Source organism: Oculina patagonica, chromosome 1 (assembly GCF_052425735.1).
Source record: "Oculina patagonica isolate OP01 chromosome 1, crgOcupat, whole genome shotgun sequence".
Classification (NCBI taxonomy): Eukaryota; Metazoa; Cnidaria; class Anthozoa; order Scleractinia; family Oculinidae; genus Oculina; species Oculina patagonica.
Window position 1 is genome coordinate 36,509,583 of NC_135758.1, and position 25,196 is coordinate 36,534,778.

The following is a 25,196-nucleotide window of genomic DNA, read 5'->3' on the forward strand; positions in this document are numbered from 1 at the left end:
GTCGCCATTGACATCGGTTTCAGCGCCTCAACTTCTTTCTCCCTCCCGTGTTTTTTTCTCCGGATAAAAGAGGTGTATTTCATTATGGCTATGGCTTGCTTGAAGAAAAATACGAAAAAATTAATTCCGCACCGTACTATAGGAATAACTTCATTTCATTTCGCCGGAATACGTATGTGTACGTACAATACTTGGGAAGGGGTGATGAAAGTTAAAGTTTTTATTCAAGTAGCAAGCTCATTAATTATTTACAGGTACTACTGTGTTCTATGTCCCCCTCTCCCTTTGTGCTCTTATCAACTTTAATAATTTAAAAGAACGATTTATTTGTCAGTTCTCTATAAGCTACAAATTGTCGGGGTTTGCAATTGTAGACACCAATAGGAAGCATGGCTAGAGTGTCATGTGCATTGCTATGCATCATTTTGTTTATTTCCAAACGCACTTCAAAAAAGAGGTTACTAGCTATTCGTCCGTTAAATTTGAAGCCGTTGAAAAGTCTGCAGTCCCCAGATAAAATCAACTTCTGTGTGTTCCCTTCCGTAGTCAGTTTTGCTAGTTTAGAGAAGTACACTGACACATAAACAGTGGGGGGAGCTGTAGTGTAAGCTATATTTCTAGTTAGTAGCCTCTAAACGTGTTCTACTGGAAATCCGCGAAGAATCAAATTGGTTCTTGCATTCAGCATTGTTTTTTATTGGCTGATAGACAATTGTTAGAGAGCGATTCTCTTAAAAGGAAAACTTATTTGTGATTTGTTTGCTTAAAAATACATAAATTTGCAGGTTTTGTACTGCACTCCCTTAGAGTGTCTACTAAAATAATAACACTACTTGCCCTCGTTTTCTAGGAGCGATAGTCGCCTCATTGATTAATTCGCTCATAGAAAACTCGAGCTCGTAGTCACATTGTTAATTAAATCAATATAGATCAAGACAGTTCAGACAGATTGCTGCTCTACGTGAGCAATACTGCTATCAAACGGCAAAGTAATTAGCTTGAAACTACAGTAATACTAGCTGTTTTCTACTGCTCATTTTTAGTCATAGAAAGTGATTAATCTTGAAACTGACGAGATCAGAGTTTAAAAGGAATGGAGACTGGAACAGAACACATTTACTCGTGCCTAGTCCACTCTGGGTGTTCTTGGAGTTGTCGCTGACTGATTTCCGAATCTTCATCGAATTCTGAAACACAAATATATAAAAGGAGATAGTTAAATCTTCTGAAAGTGTTAGTTTCACTTACAGCAAGGCGCCCAAATGGGTGACCACTTTTAATTTATTCACATTCTTTGGTGCAGATTTAATCCAATCAAAAGCCGTGGATAGCTTGCAGTTGACTTCTGATTGGATTAAATCTGCACGAAAGAATGTGAATAAATTAAAAGTGGTCACACATTTGGGCGCCTTGCTGTAAAGGCTGAGCAGATTGGCGTCTCTTTTTACCTGAAGATGCTGCGGAGTAGAGGTTAAGTCTTCTTAGAGTGTCTGCAATGTCCTCGACCTTTTCTTTTCTTCCTACTTCAACAGTAGCATTGTTTGTCCCACAGTACTCCAGAAACCTGAAAGCCATAATGAGTGAATTAAGAATTTTGCCAGAAAATATCAAAGCTAGGGGGAGTTAGTGGAAAGGCCTTCGTGGTTCACTTATGCTCATGACAATGCATGGCTAGTTCTTTTTTAACATGTTTGTCGATATTTTTTGAGATATGCTTACCTTCGCCAGTTTTCGTCCAAGCGAAGCATGTCCGGGTTGCCTATCAAAATCAAGAGAGCCTGGGCACGAGTAATGGCTACATTGAATCTCTGAAAGAAAATGATGAAAGTTTGTTGTCAATGCACCCAGGAAATAAAAGACAAGAAATACTAGGTGTGCAAGAATATTTGATAATTTGTCAAACTGTCCTCAATCGTTATTCTCAATTTAGATACCGCGTGAGATGTAATAAAATATACCAACACTTGCTTGTCCAATATGGGAATAATTTCATTTGTCCAATTTTGGCAGTCCTCGCATATTTTTTCATTCAATTCTTTTCAAATTTGGCCGTATATTATTCAATTACCAATACAAGTTGGCTGTTGCTTGGGATGTTGCAATTGCCCCTTCAAGAGGAGCTATTCATAGTGCCCCTACCTTTGGGTTGTTTAGAAATCCGAGGTGGAAGTCCTTGTCCATCTCAAGGTACTCCTTCTTGGTGCTTCGCACAGTTGATAAGATGATCACTCTTCTCTCTTGTCCCTGAAACTCTTCCACGCTACCAACTTTAATCCCAGCACCAAACCGTCTCTTTTCAATCATCTTCTGAATCTTTTGCACCTAACCAAGAAGACGGAAAACACAATCAGCAACCATTTGATAGGCCGCGAGACTGCAAAATAATATTTTTTTTTCCCCAACGAGCTCACACTAAAATGTGCACTGAGACACGGTGGGGCTGCGCATTGATCAGAAAAAACGAAAACACAACAACTTGAAACAACTGTGTATTGAACCAGCAAATACGGTTTGTTTGTCGTTAACGTTCTTGTAATAGAGAATAGGAAACGATTTTGTCTATTGATCGACTCGACACGTTTCTCCATAGAAAATCTACCCCAAAGAAAGCCCCATACATCGACCATAATGTATCAAAACAGCATTCAATTCTCTGGGCGTTCGTTTCCTAAAAAGAAAGAAATATTTGATAAGCAAACAATGAAAGAAAGCAAAGAATTGAAAGTTGTGTTTCTCACAAACATTATGGAGTTAAGTTGGGACATGTCACTTAAAGCATGGCCTCCATCATTATAGACATACTTGTCTTTTGTACGGTGAAATAACTCCAATCATTTCGGGCCTCAAGTGTTTCAATCCTCTGCTCCTCACATTATCGTCCAGCAGTTTCTTCAGATAGCGCTCAATAGTTTCCACCTCAGCCACGTTAAAGAATGAAGGGCTGCTCCCTTCTCTCTCGTCCTTGCCGAACACCGGGTGAAAGATAATGGGAAAGTCCTTATTTGGCAACTCCTCCCAGCCGAGCATCACGTTCCTGTGGAAAAAACACAAAACGTTCATTCTATATCGCCTTTACTTTTATTTTGTTTTTGTTTTTACGTTTTGTTTAATTACCAAAACACCTGTGCTGATATGTACTCGAATATAAGGAAATGTTTTGATTTAAATTTGTTTAATCTAGCTGTAAAAGTGTCCTTGTGAACTCGTTTTGGCGACATATAAATTTGAAACGATTAATTAAAATAATCAACAGATTATCTCCAAATCAAAAGAAAATCCATGCTATTCCTATGGTATACTTGTAACAGGGCGAACTTCTTCGCTCCTGTGCAATTCCTTTGAGTGACGAGAGAAAGTCTAGCTTTAGGTTTTTAGGGACTTCTTAAATTTGTTTTTCGGATGCAGGTAGTAAGGTTAAGCTCTAATGAAGGCTGTTAGTCATTCTCCTGCTCTCACCCTCCGAGACATAGATTCAATTTTCTTTCTGCTCGGGGAGAGCCTAAAAATAAAAGAGAAGGGAAACTCTGTCTCGAAGGTATCCTAATAGACATCATCATCTCACCTAAAATCTCCAGCACATTCATGCAGTTCATTGTCGTAAAAAAGCTGTTTGGGTATCTCAATTATGGTCCTGTGTGAGCGGTAGTTGTTCACAAGTTTCGTCAGGAGATTCGAATTGTAGCTTCCTTTGAGTCCACGTGAATATGCGGCACATGACGTCATCAAACGTTCCAAAAGTGAGGTTTCTGTAACAAACATTATTGGAACTTAGAGCCATCTAGAGGCGCTTTCCACTAGTCAGAACTGGCCCGTCAGACCGGTTTGTTCGAGAACAGAATTCCGTTGTTAGTCAGATTTGTCCTGTCAAATCAGTCAGTGCATGAATATTATACATTGTTATGGTGGATTTGTGGGAAAATCTCGTGCGTATCTCAAATTTAAAACCACCAGACCGGCCACCCAGTCGTGAAAAAATGGAAAGCGCCCCAGGACAAAAACACAATTAGCTATCAGTAAGAAAGATAGGGAACGAGAGAAAGAAGAGGCTATATAAGAGAAGGGGTGACTGCCACTTCATCCTAATTATCGTAGCCAATATGACATTCTTACCAAGGCCATATTTCTGTGTGATTGGGGACCTAAGAATTGGTCCCAGCTGCTTAGGGTCTCCCGCGAGTACCAGCTGACCGCCCCTGGGATTATTAGGGTCCAGGAGATCCGCCACAGGAATGATGCACTCAGGCTCTGTTGCGTGCCCTGCTTCGTCTATGAAAATGTGCGTGAAATGAGTGCGAGGAAACATTGCTGAGACCAATCTGAGAAAAAAATGAATTAATTGATATTACAAATACAAGAAAAATAAGATACATCGCGATCTTCATTTGAGTAAGTTTGCCTTCTTCAACCTCTAATGTTGTGGGAAAATGAGTACGGTCAATTCTCGCCTTACGGACACCTCGCTATTACGGACACCCCTTTATTACGGACAGGAGTTGAAGTCCCGGCGAATAAGAACTACTGAAAATAACTCTCGCTACTACGAACTTTCTCTATAACAGACACCAAATGGTGGTCCCCAAGGTGTCCGTTATAGGAGGGAGTTGACTGTAAGTTGTTTACTGTTGAGCTACCTTATAACTAAGACCATTGCAAGAAAAATGCCTTCCACTTCTACCCTGGTGGATCTAAAGCTTTGGTTTTCCATGTTTGTTGCCTTACAATCTTATCAGTTACCTTCCTGCGGTGACCAGGGTCGTGACTATTACACGATAGTTGCTCATCAACTCCTCTTTGGATGGATAAAATACGTCATGTAACACTGGGTCAAAATTCACCACCCGGGCGTCCTGTGAAACACAACAAACCACGCTTCAAATCGAAAGACAGTATAGTTAGATGGTAGTATGGTTGGCTTTGTAAATGCACGGTTACTTCAGAACTGATTACAAGTAGAAACAAATCCCCTTCGACGAAGGGCAAACTTTCGAGACGTTAGCTTTCTGAATTTGTAATGACATGAAATTGACCTTATTAACTTCATGAGAACCGAGTGCTTGCAAGAAATATAAACAGAACATTTCCTGGTGAAATACCACCAAATCCACTGAACTGACATTAGAAGAAGAAGTCAGTAGAAGTCAGTACGGAAAATTATTATTTTAAATTTTAAACTGAAAATTAGAGAGTAAAGTATATTTCACCTTCAGCTTTTGTGGCACAAAGTCCCAGGGCCTTGATGAGGCGTACATCCGAAATAGTTTGCCTTTATCCACATGGTCTAACAAGCGCTCGGCCAACAGGTCAGCGGCACTGTTTTCAGGTGCACATGCAAGAATGAAGCTTGTATCGATCAGGCTGTGTACCTGCGTGATTAAGATCACACGTTATTTCTTACATATTTTTCAGTTGAACAGCTACTCTGAAAAATAAATGCATTTGCTATTCCGAGAATGAATTGTCCGCTTGCAACATAGACCAGTTAGCAATTTTAGTTATGCTTTTTGCCAAGGGTGTAACATGACATGAAAAGACATGCATTACTTCCAATGCAACTTCACTGCATTGCATGCAGTGATTTTGCTAGATATAGGTAACATGACGTGTCCTGATGACGACAAGGGCACGTGACATCTTTGAAATACTCGTGAAATTTTTTGATTGGACAATTAACAATCTGATAACCCTCCGAGCACTATGAGCCATGGAATTCAGACTGACATTTTTAAGATGAACATCATACTCCAAATAGACACATGTAGACAGCCAGAAGCTTGGTACTTTTTAACGTTGTTGATGCTACATGTATTGTCTTTAATGCAATGTTTTTCTATAATATTCATCATCTCAACAAATTTTTTTTGATGTAATTTATGTCATTATAATATTTATTATACATTATTTTTTATATCATTTATAAAGTGCATTTAATCTGATTTTTTGTTGTAAATGATGCTGTTATTAATATGCTTTTGTGTTAAAAGATGTCTCCATTTACCGGATAATTTATAGTTATAATTATTACAAATGACACAAAACCATTCCTTTTTAGAAGCATATAACTCTTCGATCTTCTTTTTGCATCCATCTTTCCTTTCATAAAATACCCGACCAAAAAATATATACTTTAAAATTATAATTTTAATAAAATAATAAAAAACCTAAAATAAAATCCAATCACATTCCTTCACCATAAACTCCCCCATGCATCTTTTTATATTAGGTTATAAAAGCCTATAAAAAAAAGGTTGATTAGTCGAACATTTCTTCACTCCAATTGTGTATAACCCTTACGAAAAAATTCGTTTATACTTAGATTTCGGACCTTGTCACCAACCTTAAATTTTGGTTTAGTTGATAATGACTCCATATCACCGTATAGGTTAAAGTAAACAGTTCCTTCATTCTTTTTATTTAAGCTTCTATGGTGTATTTTATAGAGCTATGTTTTTATTATTATATTCTTTTACTATTTTTGGAAGTATTTCAAGATACTGTGTATTACCTTGAATAGTAAACTGTTTGTACATTTTGTTTTTTAAAGTCCTATTAAATCTCTCAATAACAACAGCTTTACCTTCATTAAAAGTGGAATACATCTTAATATCATTCTGCTTTAGCCATTCCTTGAATGTTTTGTTATAAAATTCAGATCCCTTATCAACCCAGAGATATTCAGGTTTACGCTTGTCATTAATGATAATATTGTTGAAAGCGTTAGTTATTGATGCACCTTTCTTATCTTTCAATTGTATAGCCCAAGCGAATTTACTGAATACGTCAATTATAGTCAATAGATATTTATAACCTTTATTCCATTTTGAAAGTTTATCCATAAAAACTAAATCAGCAGACCATATGTCGTCAATTCCATTTGATATTACTCTTCTAGTTTTAAATTTTCGTCTGATTGGTTTATGTAACTCATCGGCTAATTGTTGAGACCAATCATTTTTACTCAACGCCGTTTTCCGTTTTTTGGCTTTTTTACACCCATACCTATTTTATCTTGTGAAGTTTACGAGCAAAGCATGACCCCATTGTTGTCCTCCACGGGATGCATCAAGGTCTTAAATCTATTTATCATCTTCTTTAGCATAACCTGATCTTTTATGTTTGTAGTAGATAAGATAATCAAATATTTATCTACACGTTTTTTATTGTCTCTATATTTAGTATCTTAGAATTTATCTTTCTTCAAGAGATTACCAGGTCCGTATATCGTTTCTTGTTTCTCCGATTATGGTTTTCGCGCTCCCCTTAATTACTTTTTTCTTCCAAATTTTTCATAGTCCTTTTTCTTTTTATATGATCATTTTTTTTTTACACAATATGATTAAATATATATATATTGATTAGATATTAATCACAATATTATTCCTCCATTTTCCTGTTTTTATATCCACGGTAAGAGCATGACGGATCTTGATGCTCACTTGGAGGTCCAAAATTTCTTTGAGAATACCGTATTCGGTTGAAGGCCCTTTTGCGATATCTCCCGACCAATATTTTTTAAATAAATCCTTATCACCACCGGTAATACCCATTATGAAGCTTGCAACGTCTTGAGATTGTTGAAATCCTGGTATCTTTTCGCCGACCTTATTGTTAATCGTTTCACCAACTCCTCGCCCCTTTTTCTCACTCACAAAATGAGTTTTAGTAATTACCATCTAAGCAAACGCATACGTGAGCATAAGGATTGTTTTTTGATCTTACATATTTTTCAGAACCAGGAACACAATTATTTTATTTTTTCACGTACACAATACGATTTAATCATTATATATATATAAGTTATATATTTCTGAAATAATGTTGAATGAATTTCTCATTCTTTATTGTGTAATATATGTCAAACACTTTCAATAAATTATAATACGAATTCCCCTTATTCATTTCGTTGAGAAAGTATAAACAAAAGTATCCGCAGGTGGTTGTATTTATGCTCTGTATCTGATTGTTTTGATGTATCAATGTTAAATTCTTCTTTTTTGCGTGATCGACTATACCTTGAAATGGAGGCATACCAAAACTATCAAAATAATTAATTACCTTATCTTTTACATAAGTAGCAACCCAATGGCTTCCCCTCATATATGAGGGTTGAAGATTGTATATAAATAATGCTTGTTTATGGTTATGTGGTACAGTCTCGTCTCTCATTAGTACGTTTTTTATTGGTATATTCAAATATGAACACCATTTTATTAGATCAAAATTACTCATGGGAATATTCTTATGGAATTTTGGCTTGTTTACTTTTTGGGTATTAAAATCTTTTTTTTTGGAACAATCAGACCTCCCGATTTGAGGAACCTATTATACTCATTCCATGATCCAATTATTGGAGGACTCCTATAAGATAATATCTCTTTCTTACTTGGTATTCTGATATTTCCCCCATCCTTCTTTGAATGTTATCAGTTTTGATTTTTAGTTGTTACTTTATTTTCGTTTTCGAGCTTCTTGGAAACGTGCCTGACCGACCCTAATGACCTTTCGAATTGTTTTGAGATTTTAAATCAGATCCAACACCTAACTTCTTAGCCTTATTCAATTTATTGATTTGTCGTTTAGTTAACATTAAACTATCATTGCCAGTCATATCTGAATTGCTTAAGCGAATAGTGATCTCACTTTTATTTCTATAAGCAGTCAAAAGCTTCCTTCGCTGTCCTTCTGACAGATTCACTTTATGAGAGTGATAAGTTGTCATTACTTGTATATATATTATATGTTATATAATTTCTTGTTTATAAAACGTATACAAAATAGAATGGTTTATACATAATATTCAATTGATTGATTTATACAATAACCAGCTCATTCCCCACCTTGTCAATGACGATTGTCTCATCATAAAGAACGATGGCATGGACGTTGAAAGGACTATCTCCCGCACTATTAGCGTTTAGTTTATATCTGAAGATCAACTGCTTTGGGTCTCTAGTTACTCGCTCTGCTTGATATGATAAATCAAAAAAGATAATAGAATAGAGAGAGTTGTAATTTGCCAAGTTGAGTTGTGTACCGCTGTTGTAATCATTCTTTCTCATACCATAAGACATTAAATCATTGAAGATCCTAACTTTGGACTCACTATCATATTCGGTCTCAGGATAAAACACTCCGTTGCCGTATTCCAATCGGCATGTTGTCAAATAACTACCATTCCCACGGTCAAGATTGATATTGTAGGTATCAAATTCATAGGGATTTTCATCTGCATTGTTTGATTTAGCTCGTTGTAGATATACAAAGATAGCCTTAACATTATCAATACTGGATGATATTTGGAAGAATCCACTGCTATTCGTTGGTGCGGAAACCTCATACATTTCGCGCATATACGTCCAAGTGTTCTTTACCAAGAAGGAACTAACAAACTTATCATATAGGCTGTCCTTTGGAGTCAATTTTGGGACCCATAGAAGGAATCTATTAAGGACCACTCGTCCATCAGCTACATCATCGGCCTTTTTAAGTAATTCGGCGTCATTCTGTAACTGTATATTGAATTGGAGTTGCATTGGGAGTAACATTCGACCTTCCAGCTCTTCAAAGAAACTGTAACGATTTAGAGGTATAACAACATTGACATCATTGAGACCTGTCGTCAAAAGTCGCCTAGCCTCAAACCCTGCATTCTGATTAGCATTTGCTATCCTATGGTCGGTATCCAGATACCAAAGACTATTTTTTGCTACTGAGCGACTAAAATCGTCACTATATTCAAGGAGATTCTTAACGAAAGTAACTTTATGGAGATTATCAGTATCATACACGATTTTACCTGCTGACTTAATCATCATGTGGGCAATCAATGAATGTGCTCCATTAATAACTGTGATACGATGGGCCCCCGTGGTTGCTCCATCAGCTAACATTTGCACCTGAAATTGCACCTCGAAATACGCATTATACCAATCGTAGAATGAACTTCTATCGTTAATCGTGAATTTATAGCCATTTTTAAGTTGGTGCTGTCCGTTAGCTGGGACTCGAATAACATCATCGAGTTGAAATCGAACCAACTCATATCTCTGTAAGTATTCACTTGTTCTAAAAGACATTATATTATTATGTTACATAATTTTGCAATTATGTACCAATTTTTTTAATCATTTTATTCATTTTACTCAACGCCTTCTTTTTTACACCTGATCCTGATATTAATCTATTAATGATCATATCAGTACTTTCATTTTTCTGTTGGTGTCTGACAGGTGAGGCATTTACTTTCTGTAAGATTGGGGATAGTGCCTTTTGCCCAGCATTCCCCTTCCTCATATTCCTTAGCCTTTCCATTATAAGGTCTCCGGCTTTTTCTGATGCCCTTTTACCCAGTTTATCACCTGCATGAGAAATACCTGATTTTATCGCCTTCTTACCAAAGGGCTTGACAATTTTTTTAACAACAGACGACATAACACTCTTCATCGGTTTGAAAATGTTATCAACGATAATCCCTGACCCTTTGTGCTTATATACAAATTTACCAAATTTTGGATGGTAAAACCTCTTGAATTCATATGGTTTCATTATATACTATTATGTTATATTATTCTATCCTTTTCAAAATTAATGAAAAAGACGTATCCGCTCCATTCAGGTTAATTAACCGTCTCTTCCCATCTGTGATGTATATTCGAATGCTACTTATCTGTTGCTTATTAACCGGATTATATGTGACCCTACGAGGCTCGATTGTAAACGAATAACTCGGCTGTAGTACGCTGGTCGAAAAAGTATAAATGATATCCGACTCTTCGCCATCGACTAAAGAAGTATTGACTAGATCGCAATGTACATTTAATATATCGGTATCTTGGCTTAGATTTGGGACTCTTGGACCAATATTAACCGCATCCTTTAATACCTTTTTATCAAACCCTATAAGGTCGTTGAAATTGCTATGCGTCAAATCAAGTTGATAATTTTGAGATAAAGTGATTGTGACTCGGAATGTTGTTGAATCAAAATCAATAGAGATGGGATATATAGGGTTATCATCATCCCCCGTCTTAGTAATCTCTTTAATATATTCATCAAATTCAGAATAATTCCAAACACCTGCAGGGAAAGTTATGTCTTCAAATTTATTCCCATTATCTGAACTATATTTAATCAGCTGATTACCATATGAGGGATTTACATTAAACCATGTAAATGACATGTTAATAATACGATTGAGACCTATCATATATTGGTAATTGCTATCCAATGTTATAGGCCTGTTGAATTTAGTTGTAAAATTTTGAGGAGTGTTATTCCCTTGATTTTTAACACTATATGATGATAATACTAACTCACGATCCATATATATATAATACAGTTACATAAATTAGACTTTAAAGTACTGATTATACAATTTATTATATTGCGGTCTATTGATTGTCGACATTTTCAATAATGTGTCCAATATATTAACTCCCGTATTCCGCATTTCAACTGACGTATTTCCAGCCATTGTTTCACCGATGATCAATTCTAATATCTTGAGAAGCTGATTTACATCACTGAAAAATATAACGTTCCCACCTCTATGCTTTCTTCTAATCCCTGAACCTTTTTTTTGAATAGTTTGAAGAAGCTTTTTGTTATCATTAATATAAGCTGTTAAAACTTTATTTGAATTATCCAACTGATCACCAGTTTCCTTAGCTTCTTTAGCACTAATTTTTTTTGCTGATAATTTCTTCGTATTGCTTGCTTTGAAACCTTTTAATCTGTTTCGTTCATGGGTTGCTTGTGCAATGATACTCTTCAAATATGTTGTCTTATTCTTTTTATCAACTAATTTTGTTTTGATATCGTCTATAGAAGGTAGATAAAAATCTTCGGGTGTTATTTCATCTTCTGATTCATCTTCAACTTCTATATCATCATCAGCGTCTTCTTCACTTTCTGCTTCTACAATCTCATCTTCAGTAAAAGTCTCATAATCAGGCCCTTCTTTTCCAAAAACATCTGAATATCTAGGTGGTTGCTTTGGAATTTGTTTTTGTTGTTGAGGTTCAAAGATATTATCTACGTCCATTTCCTCAAAAGGATCAACCTCGGGGGCGTAATCTGGACCTTCTTGTTCACCTTTCATCCCCTTTTTGACACGCTTTTTTGGTACTTTGGGAATCTGCAAATTACTTTCTATTACCTCATCTAATTTACTTGTAACTGGTTTGAATACCTTTGCTAATGACTCTTGGCTTGTCTGCTGACCGATATTATTTTGTGTGATTGCATTTTTAACATAATTGATTTTATCGCCCAAATCAGATTTACTCTTTGCAAGCTCTTTCCATCTAAGTAAACTCATTTTATTTTATATTATTACGTTACATAAAAAATGAAAATTGAATATAAAAATCAACATTTAACATAGCGTTTAACACCTTGATGTACACCGTGTTGAACACCTTGTTGAACTGAAAATAATATACCCATATAATATAATGAGAATACCGAATTATGACACTGAAGACGATATGGCCTCAAACTTTAGACAACTATACGATTTCATGCCAAATCAATGTTTCCGGATGCTGATTTCCTCACCATCAGGCGGAGGTAAATCAAACCTTTTACTTGATATGATATATCGGCTATTGTTTTATGATAAAATATATTTGTATGGGAAAAATCTTCAACAATCAAAATATCAACATCTTTTCAATACCTTTGAACCCCTTAATCAAGAGGCTGGTTATTCTGTTATTGAAGCAAGTAATGATAAAATAATACCGCTTGATAAAATATCAGATGAAGGCCAAAAACTAGTCATCTTTGACGATTATCTCAATACGGGATCAAAAAATGATAGCGAAATACGCAACTATTTTACAAATTCAAGAAATAAAAATTGCAGTTGCATTTATTTATCTCAAAGCTATTATAATACCGATAAAACAATCAGATTAAATTGTACTCATCACTGTATTTTCGAATTCCCATCTAATAATGAACAAGGAATGATTTGCAGAGAACTTGGAATCAGTAAAAACGACTATCTCAAAGCAACTGCAGACCCATTTAGCTTTTTATATATTGATAAGCCACGAAAATTCGTAACTAAGAATTTCAATGAAAAAATATAATATAATATAACTGATTGATATAATATGAGTTACTCAAACGGTTTATTACAATCAAATAACACTAATATTACACCAATTAAAGGCCCTCGAGGTGAAAAGGGTGACCCGGGAGTCGGCTTTGATGTTACGCCTGAAGGTAATTTCAATTTGAATAAAAAGAGAGTAATAGGGCTAAAAACGCCTGATGACGTTGCGATCGATGATTCAATTGAAAATTATTCAAGGGATCTCGAGACGGCCGTAAATAAACGATATCTTAACCAATTCTTCCTTAAAAAGAACAGAAATGAAACAGTGTTTGATTGTGCCGGCCTTTCATTGCAAAATACCGAAGTGTATTATCCAAGTTTATATAACGATCGATCTGTACCAAACGTAGGCTATGTTAGTGTTGAGGATAACAAAGTAAGGACTGAAATTGATACCAAACTTGCTACTAAGGCTGACAAATCGTACGCTGATAATACATATTTAACAAAGAAATCAGGAGGTGTCTTAGCTCAAAGCCTTCAAAACAAAGCAGACAAATCGTACGTTGATAACAGTTTTTTAAAAAAGGTCGTAGGACGCGTTTTGACTCAAAAAATTCTAAGCAAGCTTGATATTCACGGTAGTAAATGATGCAGGCAAATCTCGATATGAACGATAATCGCATAACAAATCTAAGCAAACCAATATATGGAACCGATGGTGTAAATAAATTTATGTTGACAGTTCACATATTACCTCTATTGATAAAGGAAACGTTTTCAATAATATAATGATTGACAGTGATAATCAACTTAGTGAAGAGAATGATATCGAGCTTGGAGATTTAATTCATCATCCAAATCCTTTCATCAAATCAATAAAAAGGTAATAGATACAAAATTATCTCGATAGTTCGAAAAATACTACTCAACAGATTAGTATGTACCCTATACCAATTAATTATTATAAATGCTTTGAACTCTATTTTCCAGTTGAAATAGATGAGAATAGTTAATAGTTTTATGATTATACTTTAATAAAGTACTACACGAGTTTATAACGGTATAGTCGAACAATAGCTCAAGTTCATAAGTATCAACAACATAACAACAACTATCTCTATGTCGATATCGTTTTAAAAATAAGTCAGGACACTCGTATGTACCAAAACTCAAACTATATTATAATATATGGGATAAGAAATGAAAGTAATTTGACCCAGTATATACGATCAGCTATATTATGTTGAAAATGATAGAATAGCTTTCAATGCATCAATTGATATGAAAACACAGGCCATTCATGGTATTGCAGAAGGTACTACCGATGATCAAGCTGTTAATTATAAACAGTTGGTAAGTCAAATCAATATTCTCAAAACAATTTGAAAATCAGATTAAATTATTACAGTCCAAGAGTTTTTATAGTGAAATATTTGAGTACTATTTCGATCTAACGGATGCCTCTAAATTCATCATGTCAGATAGCAACGGAGCTGTTTTTTCTGGATTAATGATAATCTTGTCTTTAATCCCACAAAATGTTAGAAGATTTTAATCCAAATATGGGTTTATGAATATTTTGAAATTAATTTAAATAAAATATCACTGAATCCAATGACTGGACTTATATATGGCATTTAAATATGACTATAAGCCCAGTGATAATAAAAGGATTAAAATTGAATTTATCGATGGTGATAGCTTTTGTGGGTAGATGAATAAGAAAGAGAAAGGGTGAGATTTGTTAAATTAGATTAAAACATCAGGTTAGTAGTTTTTAATAAAACTGCATATCCGATAAATGGTAGAGAGTTATAAAATCAATTTTAGAAAAGGAAAGGATATAATTTTAATATAAAAAATATATATGAAAGCTGTAGATTTAATACATGAAATACTAAAAAGTATTGAGATTGATCCAAATAAGAAAATATAACAGAATAAAAAATAGAAAATCGAATGAAGAAAATTGTATAATCATATAACATATGAGAAGATATATGATGAATTTTAATCAATATCAAAAATTATCAGAAGATAGAGTGAAGGAATTGAAGGACCTGTATAATAATTACCACCGATTACAGAATGTTATAAATGGAAGTATAAGAAATTGAAAGTTTTATCTTTCTGCAGATGTCCTCCATTGGCTTGACTGTATAGGTACTTTGTTGGTAGTATCACCTTAATCCTATTTTATAGGTTGTTTGACAGGATCAGGTGTTTTGATTATGTTATATAACAAAGAGTAAACTGACAAAGTATAATGCAAATTTGCATACACAAGTTATGAGAAAGTTTGTATACAGATAAAATGCTTCTTGAGAGGCTTACCATCAGACGAAAATGCTTTTCTGACCGATCTAAAAGTGCTTGACGACATAGTAATTGATCAATGCCCCACTGTAGATGAATATGTTAAAAAATATTATAAAAAATTCACTTCAGAATAATCTTAATAATCTCATCAAATTTCAACAATAAAATCTCACCCCAATACCGATCATTAAACGCTCGCGTTTTTTTTGATTCAGTAACACAGATGAAATTGTATGGGATACCGAGCATTTTAAACAGCTGTCTTATAATATATTTCGTTGAGATCATCCTCTTCTTCTTTTATTTATAGATGGAAGAATAGTATCGATCTCATGAAACACTTTGTAAATCTTATCGCGATGATTATAAGACAATTGAACTCCATTTTTAATACATAAATCGTTTAAAACATTTCTAATATGGTATTTACGATGATAACGATTTTCGCCGTATTCTATAAAAATCAAAATACTCGCTAACATATTTATAATTCTGAGTCCCGCAATTTTGCACTTTCTATATCATCTTCCAAAATATCAGGTTTATCACAGCAATGATCAACAATATCGCCTGTATATAATAACTCATTGCAAAAAATACAAGAACCCTCACCCATTATTTTTAAATCGCTATTATCACAAAACATCTCATATATAAATATATTTATATAAAGATGGTTCAAGGCAATAGAATTAAGTTATAAAGACTATCATCGAGTTTGTCTCTGTTTGCATGCATTGTTATATCGTCTAAAATGCAATTATGGAAACACTCGTAATTGAATACGCAACGCATATAAACTTTTGAGTAAAATTTACTCAAAAAGTTTATAATAAAAAAAATTCTTACTCATGACCTCAAAAACGAATTTATCGACTTGATATAGCCTAAATTAAAAATACCTGCTGACGCGTAATTCATCAAAAAACTCCCTTTTAAAGACTGGTTAATTAAAAATACCTGCTGACGCGTAAGTCGAAAAATCACGCCATTGATAAAAAAACCTGCTGACGCGTAAGTCAAAAAATCACGCCATTGATCAAAAAAACCTGCTGACGCGTAAGCCGAAAAATCACGCCATCGAAAAACCCCCTAATAATTGTAACATTGTAAACCATTTTTAGTCATTAATATTTATAACTTATGGGTAAAACCTAAACTGAATAAATTTAATTTGATCCTTACGAGGCCTTCCCCGTCGTCGTTTCTGGTTTTGTCTATTGATTGTCTGAAGAAGCATTTATAATACAAATATTTTTTTATCTTATCAATACATTTTAAATGTAACAGTTTTTCTTTTAGCTTCTATAAGAAAGTTAATAAGCGTTAAGTATTATTCTTGTTGATAACAAAATAATATTTTATTACTGTTATTAGCATTATTATGTAAAAGTATAAAGATTATTAAGTATAATAGAATAAGTAAGTAGTGAGGAAGAATACCATAAAAAGAAATAACTCCATCGCTAATGACATAGTTTAAAAAAAGAAGAAGATATGATAATTTAAATATAAAAAAAACACAATGAAATATATCTTATCTAATAATAAACGAATAGATCAGCTAAGCTACGAAAACGACTTAAAAAATAAAAAAATAATTTACTTAAACACTAAAGAATAATATATAGTATAAAAAATGGAAAATAAAAATATCTCACTATAAACGATCAGATCTACTAAGCTACGAACGATATAAAAATGATTATCACTAAAAGCACCAACCAATATTTACAAACCCGGCCTCCAAGCCTACTCAAGACATTAATAAGTTATTCCCCACCACAAAGGTAAAGTCAAGCACAAAGTTGTTAGACCCCAATAAAAAAGGAAAGAATAGCAAAAAAAGGGTGTGTTTTACAATAAAAACATAAAAGTTGTAATTGTAGATAGTAAAGGCAGAGAAAAGATTTATTAAAAATCAGATAAAATAAAATATTAAAACGTAAAGTATACCAAAAAAAATTTAAATTTAAAGGAGGTGTATATGAAGTATGGGGTTTAAAAGAAGATTTATAGATATTTTGTAAACATAATATAAAGTATATTATTTATAAAAGATTTTTAAATTATAAAGAAATTTCTTTAGATTGAAAAAGTATATTAAAATTTTATGAGTCAGAGTAGCGATAAGGATAAAAATACTAACAAGTTTAGTAAGAAAAGTCGTAGAATATTATTGAAGAAAAAGTTTATTAAGTGTATAGAAAATTAGAGGAGAAAAAGATAAAAGGAAGAAGAAAAAGTATAAAGTATAAATAGAATGTTAAATTAGTAACGTTAGAGATCTAGATCAGAGGAGGCATAAGAAGAGAGATAAAATAAATATAAGAGATGGTAAAATTACTAAGTACCATATATAGAAAATGCTTCCAGATAGTTTAGTGTTTGTACACCTAAGGAACCTAAATTACTTTAAGATATTAGAGGTTGAATATGAAAATAAAAAACCCAGAAGATAATATTAAATATTAGTAAAGATGTAAAAATTTGAAAAGTTAAGATTAAAATTAGCTTTTTTTTATAGTTTTATTATTAGAGATTGTTTAAAGAAAAAATGCCTAGAATATATAATTTCTATACTTCACAAGCCCAGGTTTTCGTGGGATTTAAAATGATGAATAAATTAGAGTAATATATTGATACCAATTATCGAAAAAGGAATAGAGGAGGTGTAAGCATCGATATGGGAAAGTAATAACAAATATATGAAAAAATATGATGAGAAGGCGCCCTCAAAGTATATATTATCTTGTATAATTTATAGTAAGTATTTCTTTTTAGATTTAAAAAAAAAGAAAATTGCAGTTAAGAGAGTAAAAAATAGGACAAGGAGTTTATATAACACATTGGTGAGTTAAAGTTCGGGTAAAAAAAAATAATAAAATAAACAATATAGTTAGGATAAAGCAAAAGGATTAGTAACCATAGACGTAAAAGTATTTAGTTTAATATAATAAACGGCACATGGAGAATAGGAGGGTGATAGTGAATAAAAATAAATATAATAGCAAACCAATAGTGTAGATTTAAAATTATTCATAAAATAAAGAAAATTAACCCTCAATCGACCTTTATGTAGGAATGGTTATTAGATTTAAAAAATAATTATGATCTTATAATACATAAAAAAGAAGTTGTAAACAAAGCCAAACTAATACAGATACAGACAGTTTTATGAAATTCAGGTAAGATGTATATAAAGATTTTTTAATGATAAAGAGAAATGATAAAGTGACTACCCTGAAAAATCACCATCTTTGATAAAACAAACAATAAAGTCATTGGTAATTCAAAGATGAAGCCGCAGGAGTGCCTATATGCGAATCGTTGGTTTGAGATCAAAATGTATTCATATGTAAAAGACAATTATAAAGAAGAACGAACTGCAAAAGGAATTAAGAAAAACGTTATTAAAAAAGATATGGCACATATGAATTACAAAGACACACTCTTTAATAACAAACAAATACATCATACTATGAAAACAATCAGAAGTCAATGCCATCAACTTGGAAGCTATGAGATCAATAAAATATCACTTAGCTGTTTTGATGATAAACGATATATACACAATAATGGTATCATGAGCTATGCTTACGGCCATTATAAAATAAAAAAAACTTTAATATAATTCAATTATATATGGAAACAGTAAATCAACTAGCTAACCACATAAAAAAATTCACCGTCAAAGAACTAAAAAAAGAAATATTAAAGGTTAAAAAAACATTTCAAGTATCTAAACTACGTCGTGCTGAAGTTGAACAAGTTATACTTCTAAATCATCAGTATTTCACTCACTTATTAAAAACAAATAAAACCAATAAAACCAAAAAAACAAATAAAAAAACCGACAAAAATCACACAATGGTGTATTACGGAGCTGGTTGGGATATGAAGTTTTTGAATATGAAAAAGTACGCAAAAATAAAAACATTCATCCTCATCGACGCTTTGCCTAAATTACAGCATTATAAGCCTGATTCCACTGGTTATAAAGACAGTTACAACAAAAAAGTATTCATAAATAAAATAACAAAAGAAGCCAGTATGAAGGGCTACAAACTAGAAAGCATAAAAGGAAATTTATTAACTTACACAAATGGTCCCAAAAAGATCTTGTATTACATAAATACTACGGTCGAGCAGAGTCTAAGAACACCTTCAATCAGAAATAAAATCAATAAAGCTATATGGATACACATTGAAGGATTTAATCCATACAAGTACGGATTAAAGGCAGGCGACTTACCTAATTTAAGAGAAACAATATCAGATCTATGATTAAAGGCACCGTATAAAAAAAGTTTAAAAAAGAGTATAAGAGATTTTGAAATAAATTTCAAAAACATCATAAAACTCGGCTTCGCTTGGTTTTCCAGATTGATATTTCAGTTATGATATCAAGGCTTGTTTAAACACACTGTATCCAAAATTTTGAAAAAGAGTATAAGAGATTTTGATATTTGGTTCCATTTTTAATTTCCATTTTTGATTCCATTTTTTTGATTCCATTTTTGATTCCATTTTTGATTCTATTTTTTGAATCCATTTTTCAAATCCATTTTTGGATCCAGTTTTGGATCCAGTTTTAAATCCAGCACTGGTTAGTAGTATAGTAGTTGGGGAGTAAGAGATCCAAAAATTTTTGGTCTCGTACCCCCAACTACTATACTACTTACATGCAGTTAAAATGCCAATAGTTATTCCTGACCTGTTTAATGGCCTCCACCATGGTAACAGTTTTGCCTGTTCCAGGCGGTCCAAACACCAGGTACGGAGCAGGACGAGAGGATCCTGACAAAATCTTCTGAACTGCCTGCTGTTGTTCACTGTTCAGATTACGATCGTAGAAGTATCTGAAATTTAAAATAAAACGTGTTACTTAAAGCGTATACTTTAAAACGCAGTAAACCTGGACCCGCGCACGCTCACCTCCCTACAAGCACTTGCCTGACTGTCTTATTAATCTCTCCTCTTTGATCGAGACTCTCCTCTTGTGGGAAAAGAACATGGCGCATTTCCTGCCTGGCAACTGATGTGATGCGCTCACATGCGCGGTGTTCCATCTGTACTGGAAGCCGATTAAATGTGAACTGGATGTCATATTTTTGACCTTTCACATACGGCATACTGAAGAGAAAATACAAGTGACAAAAGTGTTATCATTTATCGGTGATTTACCTGAGAAATCTACAGCTAAACTCATCAATGAAGCGTGCGTGCACGTATAATCAACCGACTGCACCATTTCTTCCCTGTTCTTTCCTGGGATAGCGTGTGTACATTCGCCCTCTACCCTCCAACGACGGGATTGAGGGATGGGGGGAGGATCTAAATTAAATCAGCTACCTTGGGACAGTCGGGAGCCTCTCTTGTTTCCTGTCCATGACACTGGCCATTTAACTCGAAGGCTCTGGAAACGAGTTTGTCCTGATCCTAATTTATTACGTACCATTTCAAATCAAACCCAAGCTTCACGTCCAATAGTTGAACTTTGTGTACAATTCCTTCGTATCGTCGCCGTAGCACACCTGGCTCGTAAGCAAAGATTCTGTCACCACGTAACACAGACGGGCGGTTTTCAGCAAGGCCTGGTACCTAAGGACGACAAATTAACAAATCATTTTTAGTGGTATCCAGAATCAATCTCGCGATACACCCATGTATCTAGTGTCACCAAAGCTAATTACTATTGGTGGTGAAAAAATGGTGGCAGATGTCTTGCGACCAGCGTCCTAATTTTTAACATGAAGACAGGCGTAAATGAAAAGAAAAACTCTGTTATAATCAACGCCACTAACAATATACAGAGACTCGCCTCTAAGATGAGAAACCGTCTGTCTTCTCTTTCCGGTTTAAAAACAACTCCCTTCATATCGTAATTTCTGATATCCCTTTGCATTTGAAGTTCTTCTACATGCAGAAGCATACTGAACTTTTCTTTATAGTTGTCAAAATTGAGCTTCTTTTCCAGTCGCTCCCTAAAACCAAAGGGAAGTATGCATGTTGGTGAGCTGCAGTTGCTGTTCATTACAAATCGTTTCTTCAAGCTCGCTGCGTTACATTCAGCTTAGAGATCTATTCAGGAACTGCTCCAGGCTCTGGTTAATGGACTGCACTTATAAAGTCTGGTTAGACGAATATGACTGAATAGACGAATGATTAGAAATGCATGTACAAACTGACTCCTTTCTGGTGTGTAACTAGACTAGACACTACTCCGTTTCTTGCTCAACATACTTTTAATAAGGACGGGGCTGGTGACGCTGGTGTAGGGACTGGCGCTTTCCTTAGCATTAAATAAGATACTTATTTACAGAACTTCTTACCTCAGTCCCTCTCGGACTTGGTTACTCTTGACGACCTGGGCCTTAACAGTGAAAGGAATTTCATAAGAATCCAGCTTTTGCATGATGAGCCCATTTCTCGCTAACCTGCAATATAAGAAAGATCACAATAATGGTTTGAACGCATTCAGCTAGTCCTATTTCATACACTTTTGAAGATACTGGTCACCTACCCGCTTAAACAAATTTTTTAGAGGAATCAAGCGTGTGTTTCTCAAAAGTCCCTAAGATATTTCGGGCCCGCAAAGTTTATTGTTTGCAGAATATTTACTAAAAAAGAAACGTTAGTCATCGGATACCAGGGCGCAGTAAATGCCCCGGCTAAAACCTTTTTTCCCCTTGCCTAAGTTATGCATTTTAGTCAGGGGTTTTTACTGTGAACTTACGGTGGAAGTGGTATGCCTCGTGTGGTCAAGACATCCCTGGGAATTTCCGGTGCCCGTTGGGGAGGTTTGTACTCCGAAGTCTGCTTCAAATCATCGTACAAGTCACTAACGATGCGAACGGACAAAAATCTCAGGATGTGAAATTCCCCCATACCGTCTTTAGTCTCGAACGTGAGCACACCGGGAACGTAGGAATAGCCATACTCCCTTCGGCGTTTGCAGCCAATCCTGAACCTTTGCTGACAACCTGTAGAAAATAAATCAATTTTCTTTTGCTTAAAAAGTTTTGGGACAATGTTAAGGACGTTCTTATAGGAGAGGCTTCTGTGCACTTACGACAAGAAAATGACCAAGAAACTCTGAAGATCACATGGAAAAAACTTCATTAGCGGTCATTCGTTGTATCAATGCTGGCTGTGTTTATGAAAACGTCCAGTCGTTGTCTGTAAGGTATATCTGATTACAAGGGAGGTGATCGTAAGAAGTTTACTCCTACAGAAGGCGGGTACACTTCGTCAAGGGTCAGGCAAAATACCACCTATCCGAGGGTGTCATGACATAAACCTATTGGCCTGAGTTCAATTCTGTGTTCGCGTAGCTTGCTGGTAAAATGACGCAGAGAGGTTCTCTAACCTTTCTCTTAGTTTTTACACTTGATAGAGTAGGGGACTTAAAAATCAAGATACCATATTTCAATGAAGTGGGGAAGGATTACATTAAGAGACCATTATCTCTTATGTCAGAACAGTGGGTTCTGACCGAGTACAGTTCAATTTTTCTTCCAAAATGTTTTCTGTTGTATCAGGAGGATCAGTTTGTTGTTTGGAGTATCACAACACATCTTATGAGTTCTTTATTCTATCACCTGACTACTTGACAATGTATTATGTAAGACGATTTTAGATATCGATCATTCTTAAAAACAAAACGATTAGGAAGCAAAAATAATCGCTACACTGGTATTACTAAGCCAAGAATTACCTGGAAGGAGTTGACCCTCATCCCCGATACTGGAGATTTCTGAGTAATCAAAGAAATTGACGCTCCACAGTAAAGTGATGTGTTTCAGGGTGATTATCTCGTCGCTGGTGTTCTCTATAACCAACACAATCTGTCCGTATTTTCCGCTCTCAACTCTCAATTCTATGACGCCATTTTCGTCTCCACTGGGGTTTGAAGTGACGCTTATCCCGTTTTTGTCAAAGATAAGTTCCGGTCTGTGTGTCAAAAAAATTAAATAAATATTTTCTGAAAAGGAAGTTCAAAGTTTTTGCTGGAAAGACATAATAAGTCTTCACTCAGGTCCGTCTACAGAGGAGCGCTTCAATGTCACTCAAAATATCGAGTTCGACTTTTTAGTGATACAGATGTTTTCGACGGAGTTTTTACAATTCTTTTCGTGATAATCTACTCCTTCATCAGTTCTTGTACTGTACCTACTTGTTCTTTGTTATAGAGTTAAAAATCCAAATTACTGTAGATGACAAGGTAAGTTAGCGATCAAATGAAGTTTGATATCTGTCCCAGAGCTAACCGTTTAAAAAAAATGTTAGAGAATATGACTTCCAGTGCACAAGCATGGTTTTGCCTAACATGGTGTTCGGTGCTTGCATGATAGAAATCCGAACACCCTTTGTTCCACTCGGAACCTAATGGACTAGACATTCTCCTCTGTTGAACATTGAACAATACACAAAAAATCGATTATAGCCTTCGAAGGCTAGCGGAAGGGCCTTGTAGTTGTAACATACAATTCACAAGTTGCGAAAATACAAATAAATTAGAAGTTAAAGAAAGAAAACAAAAACAACTCTTCTGTTGTCGTTACAATCACAACTACTAAAACAGGAAAGTAATGACTGACGAGAGAAGGATCATCCAAAGATCAGTGCTTCAGCATACCCAGTTGCGTTTTAAAATCCTCGACTCAGTTTTAACTGAACGCTACGAGGCTTACTCGGGTATTTTACATCAGGAAATTGGCCTCCCCGGAAACTGATACTTCGTTTCTAATCTTCCTAGGTAAGCTATGAAGAATGATGGGTTGTTTGTTAAAAGTGTACTTAGTCAAATGAATGTTCTACTTACTTCTGGAGTGATTTCCGAATCTTTCTGAGGATGTGCTGTTGGCGATGTTTCACACCAGCGAGGTGACTCCTATAAGCGGCTGGATTTCCAAGATCTCTTTTACAAACCTTGCAATAATAAGCTCCATGCCTCATGTAGCTGAAAAAATCACCTTCATCTTCCTCTGATTCGTCAGGATCGTTAGCTAAGAGTTGAAGAGCTGCGGCATCTCCGCCTCCAAAGATAACACGATCTTGAAGTCGTTGGCACAGGTTTAGACGATAAGTAAGCGTGTTGAGAAGTTTTGAGAAGGACATACCCAGTGTTTCGTACAACGAACGATACTCTTCTTGATAAATCTGCTTCAATTCGTGCACAAACATGTCCTCCTTACGATTTTCATCTTCCAGAAACTTGACAAAGGTCTGTGCTATAATTTTCTCCTGGTCAACAGTTCTGCCGACTTTCATTCGGCTACCGCGAAACATTTTGACGAAGACCTGCAGTGGGAGTGATATTACACGGAAATCAAAATTAAAATGTAGGAAATTGTAGCATAAAATTGTTATCAACTTCATCTATTTGGATGCAAAACCAACTTCATCTTGTAGCACGATTTTGACATGTTACAATCATTTGACTTATTATATCCCTCTGATTTGTAGTGGGAGTATATATAATGAGCTTTAAATGTGGAGGTAAAACCGAAAGGCTCTGTCTCTTTAGAACGTCAACCAACTGATAAATACCTTCCGTTCTTATCTAAAACCAGAAGTATGCCCTAACTTGATGCTAAAGAGTTTAGTGGTTCGAAACTGGTTTTGTACGGAACGGTTTAGTTTTGTCAATACATTACTTTGGTGGCTAGCACATGCACGAATCTGACGAATAAACAAGACTCGAGAATGTTTTACACCTGGCCAACTGTGCCTTTCCCTAACTGAGAGTAAATCCAACATTTAACAATAAGGGAAACATGTATTTTCTTGTATATGTGCAAATGTC

General features: G+C 34.7%; 1 protein-coding gene across 1 annotated transcript; it reads right to left on the reverse strand.

The window, feature by feature from the left end:
- Nucleotides 1-202: 202 nt before the first annotated feature.
- Nucleotides 203-24,717, reverse strand: LOC144667317 (putative helicase MOV-10). The gene is made up of 17 exons (XM_078528711.1): nt 24,213-24,717; nt 23,106-23,341; nt 22,125-22,371; nt 21,721-21,825; nt 21,210-21,372; nt 20,844-20,989; nt 20,342-20,521; nt 20,103-20,247; nt 5,202-5,363; nt 4,735-4,847; nt 4,111-4,316; nt 3,563-3,746; nt 2,803-3,034; nt 2,140-2,322; nt 1,720-1,808; nt 1,449-1,564; nt 203-1,187 (listed from the first exon to the last, which is right to left on the reverse strand). Exons 1-17 carry the CDS (start codon nt 24,677-24,679, stop codon nt 1,117-1,119), a joined length of 3,045 nt encoding a protein of 1,014 aa, XP_078384837.1. The 5' UTR covers nt 24,680-24,717; the 3' UTR covers nt 203-1,116.
- Between the last annotated feature and the right edge of the window lie 479 nt (nt 24,718-25,196).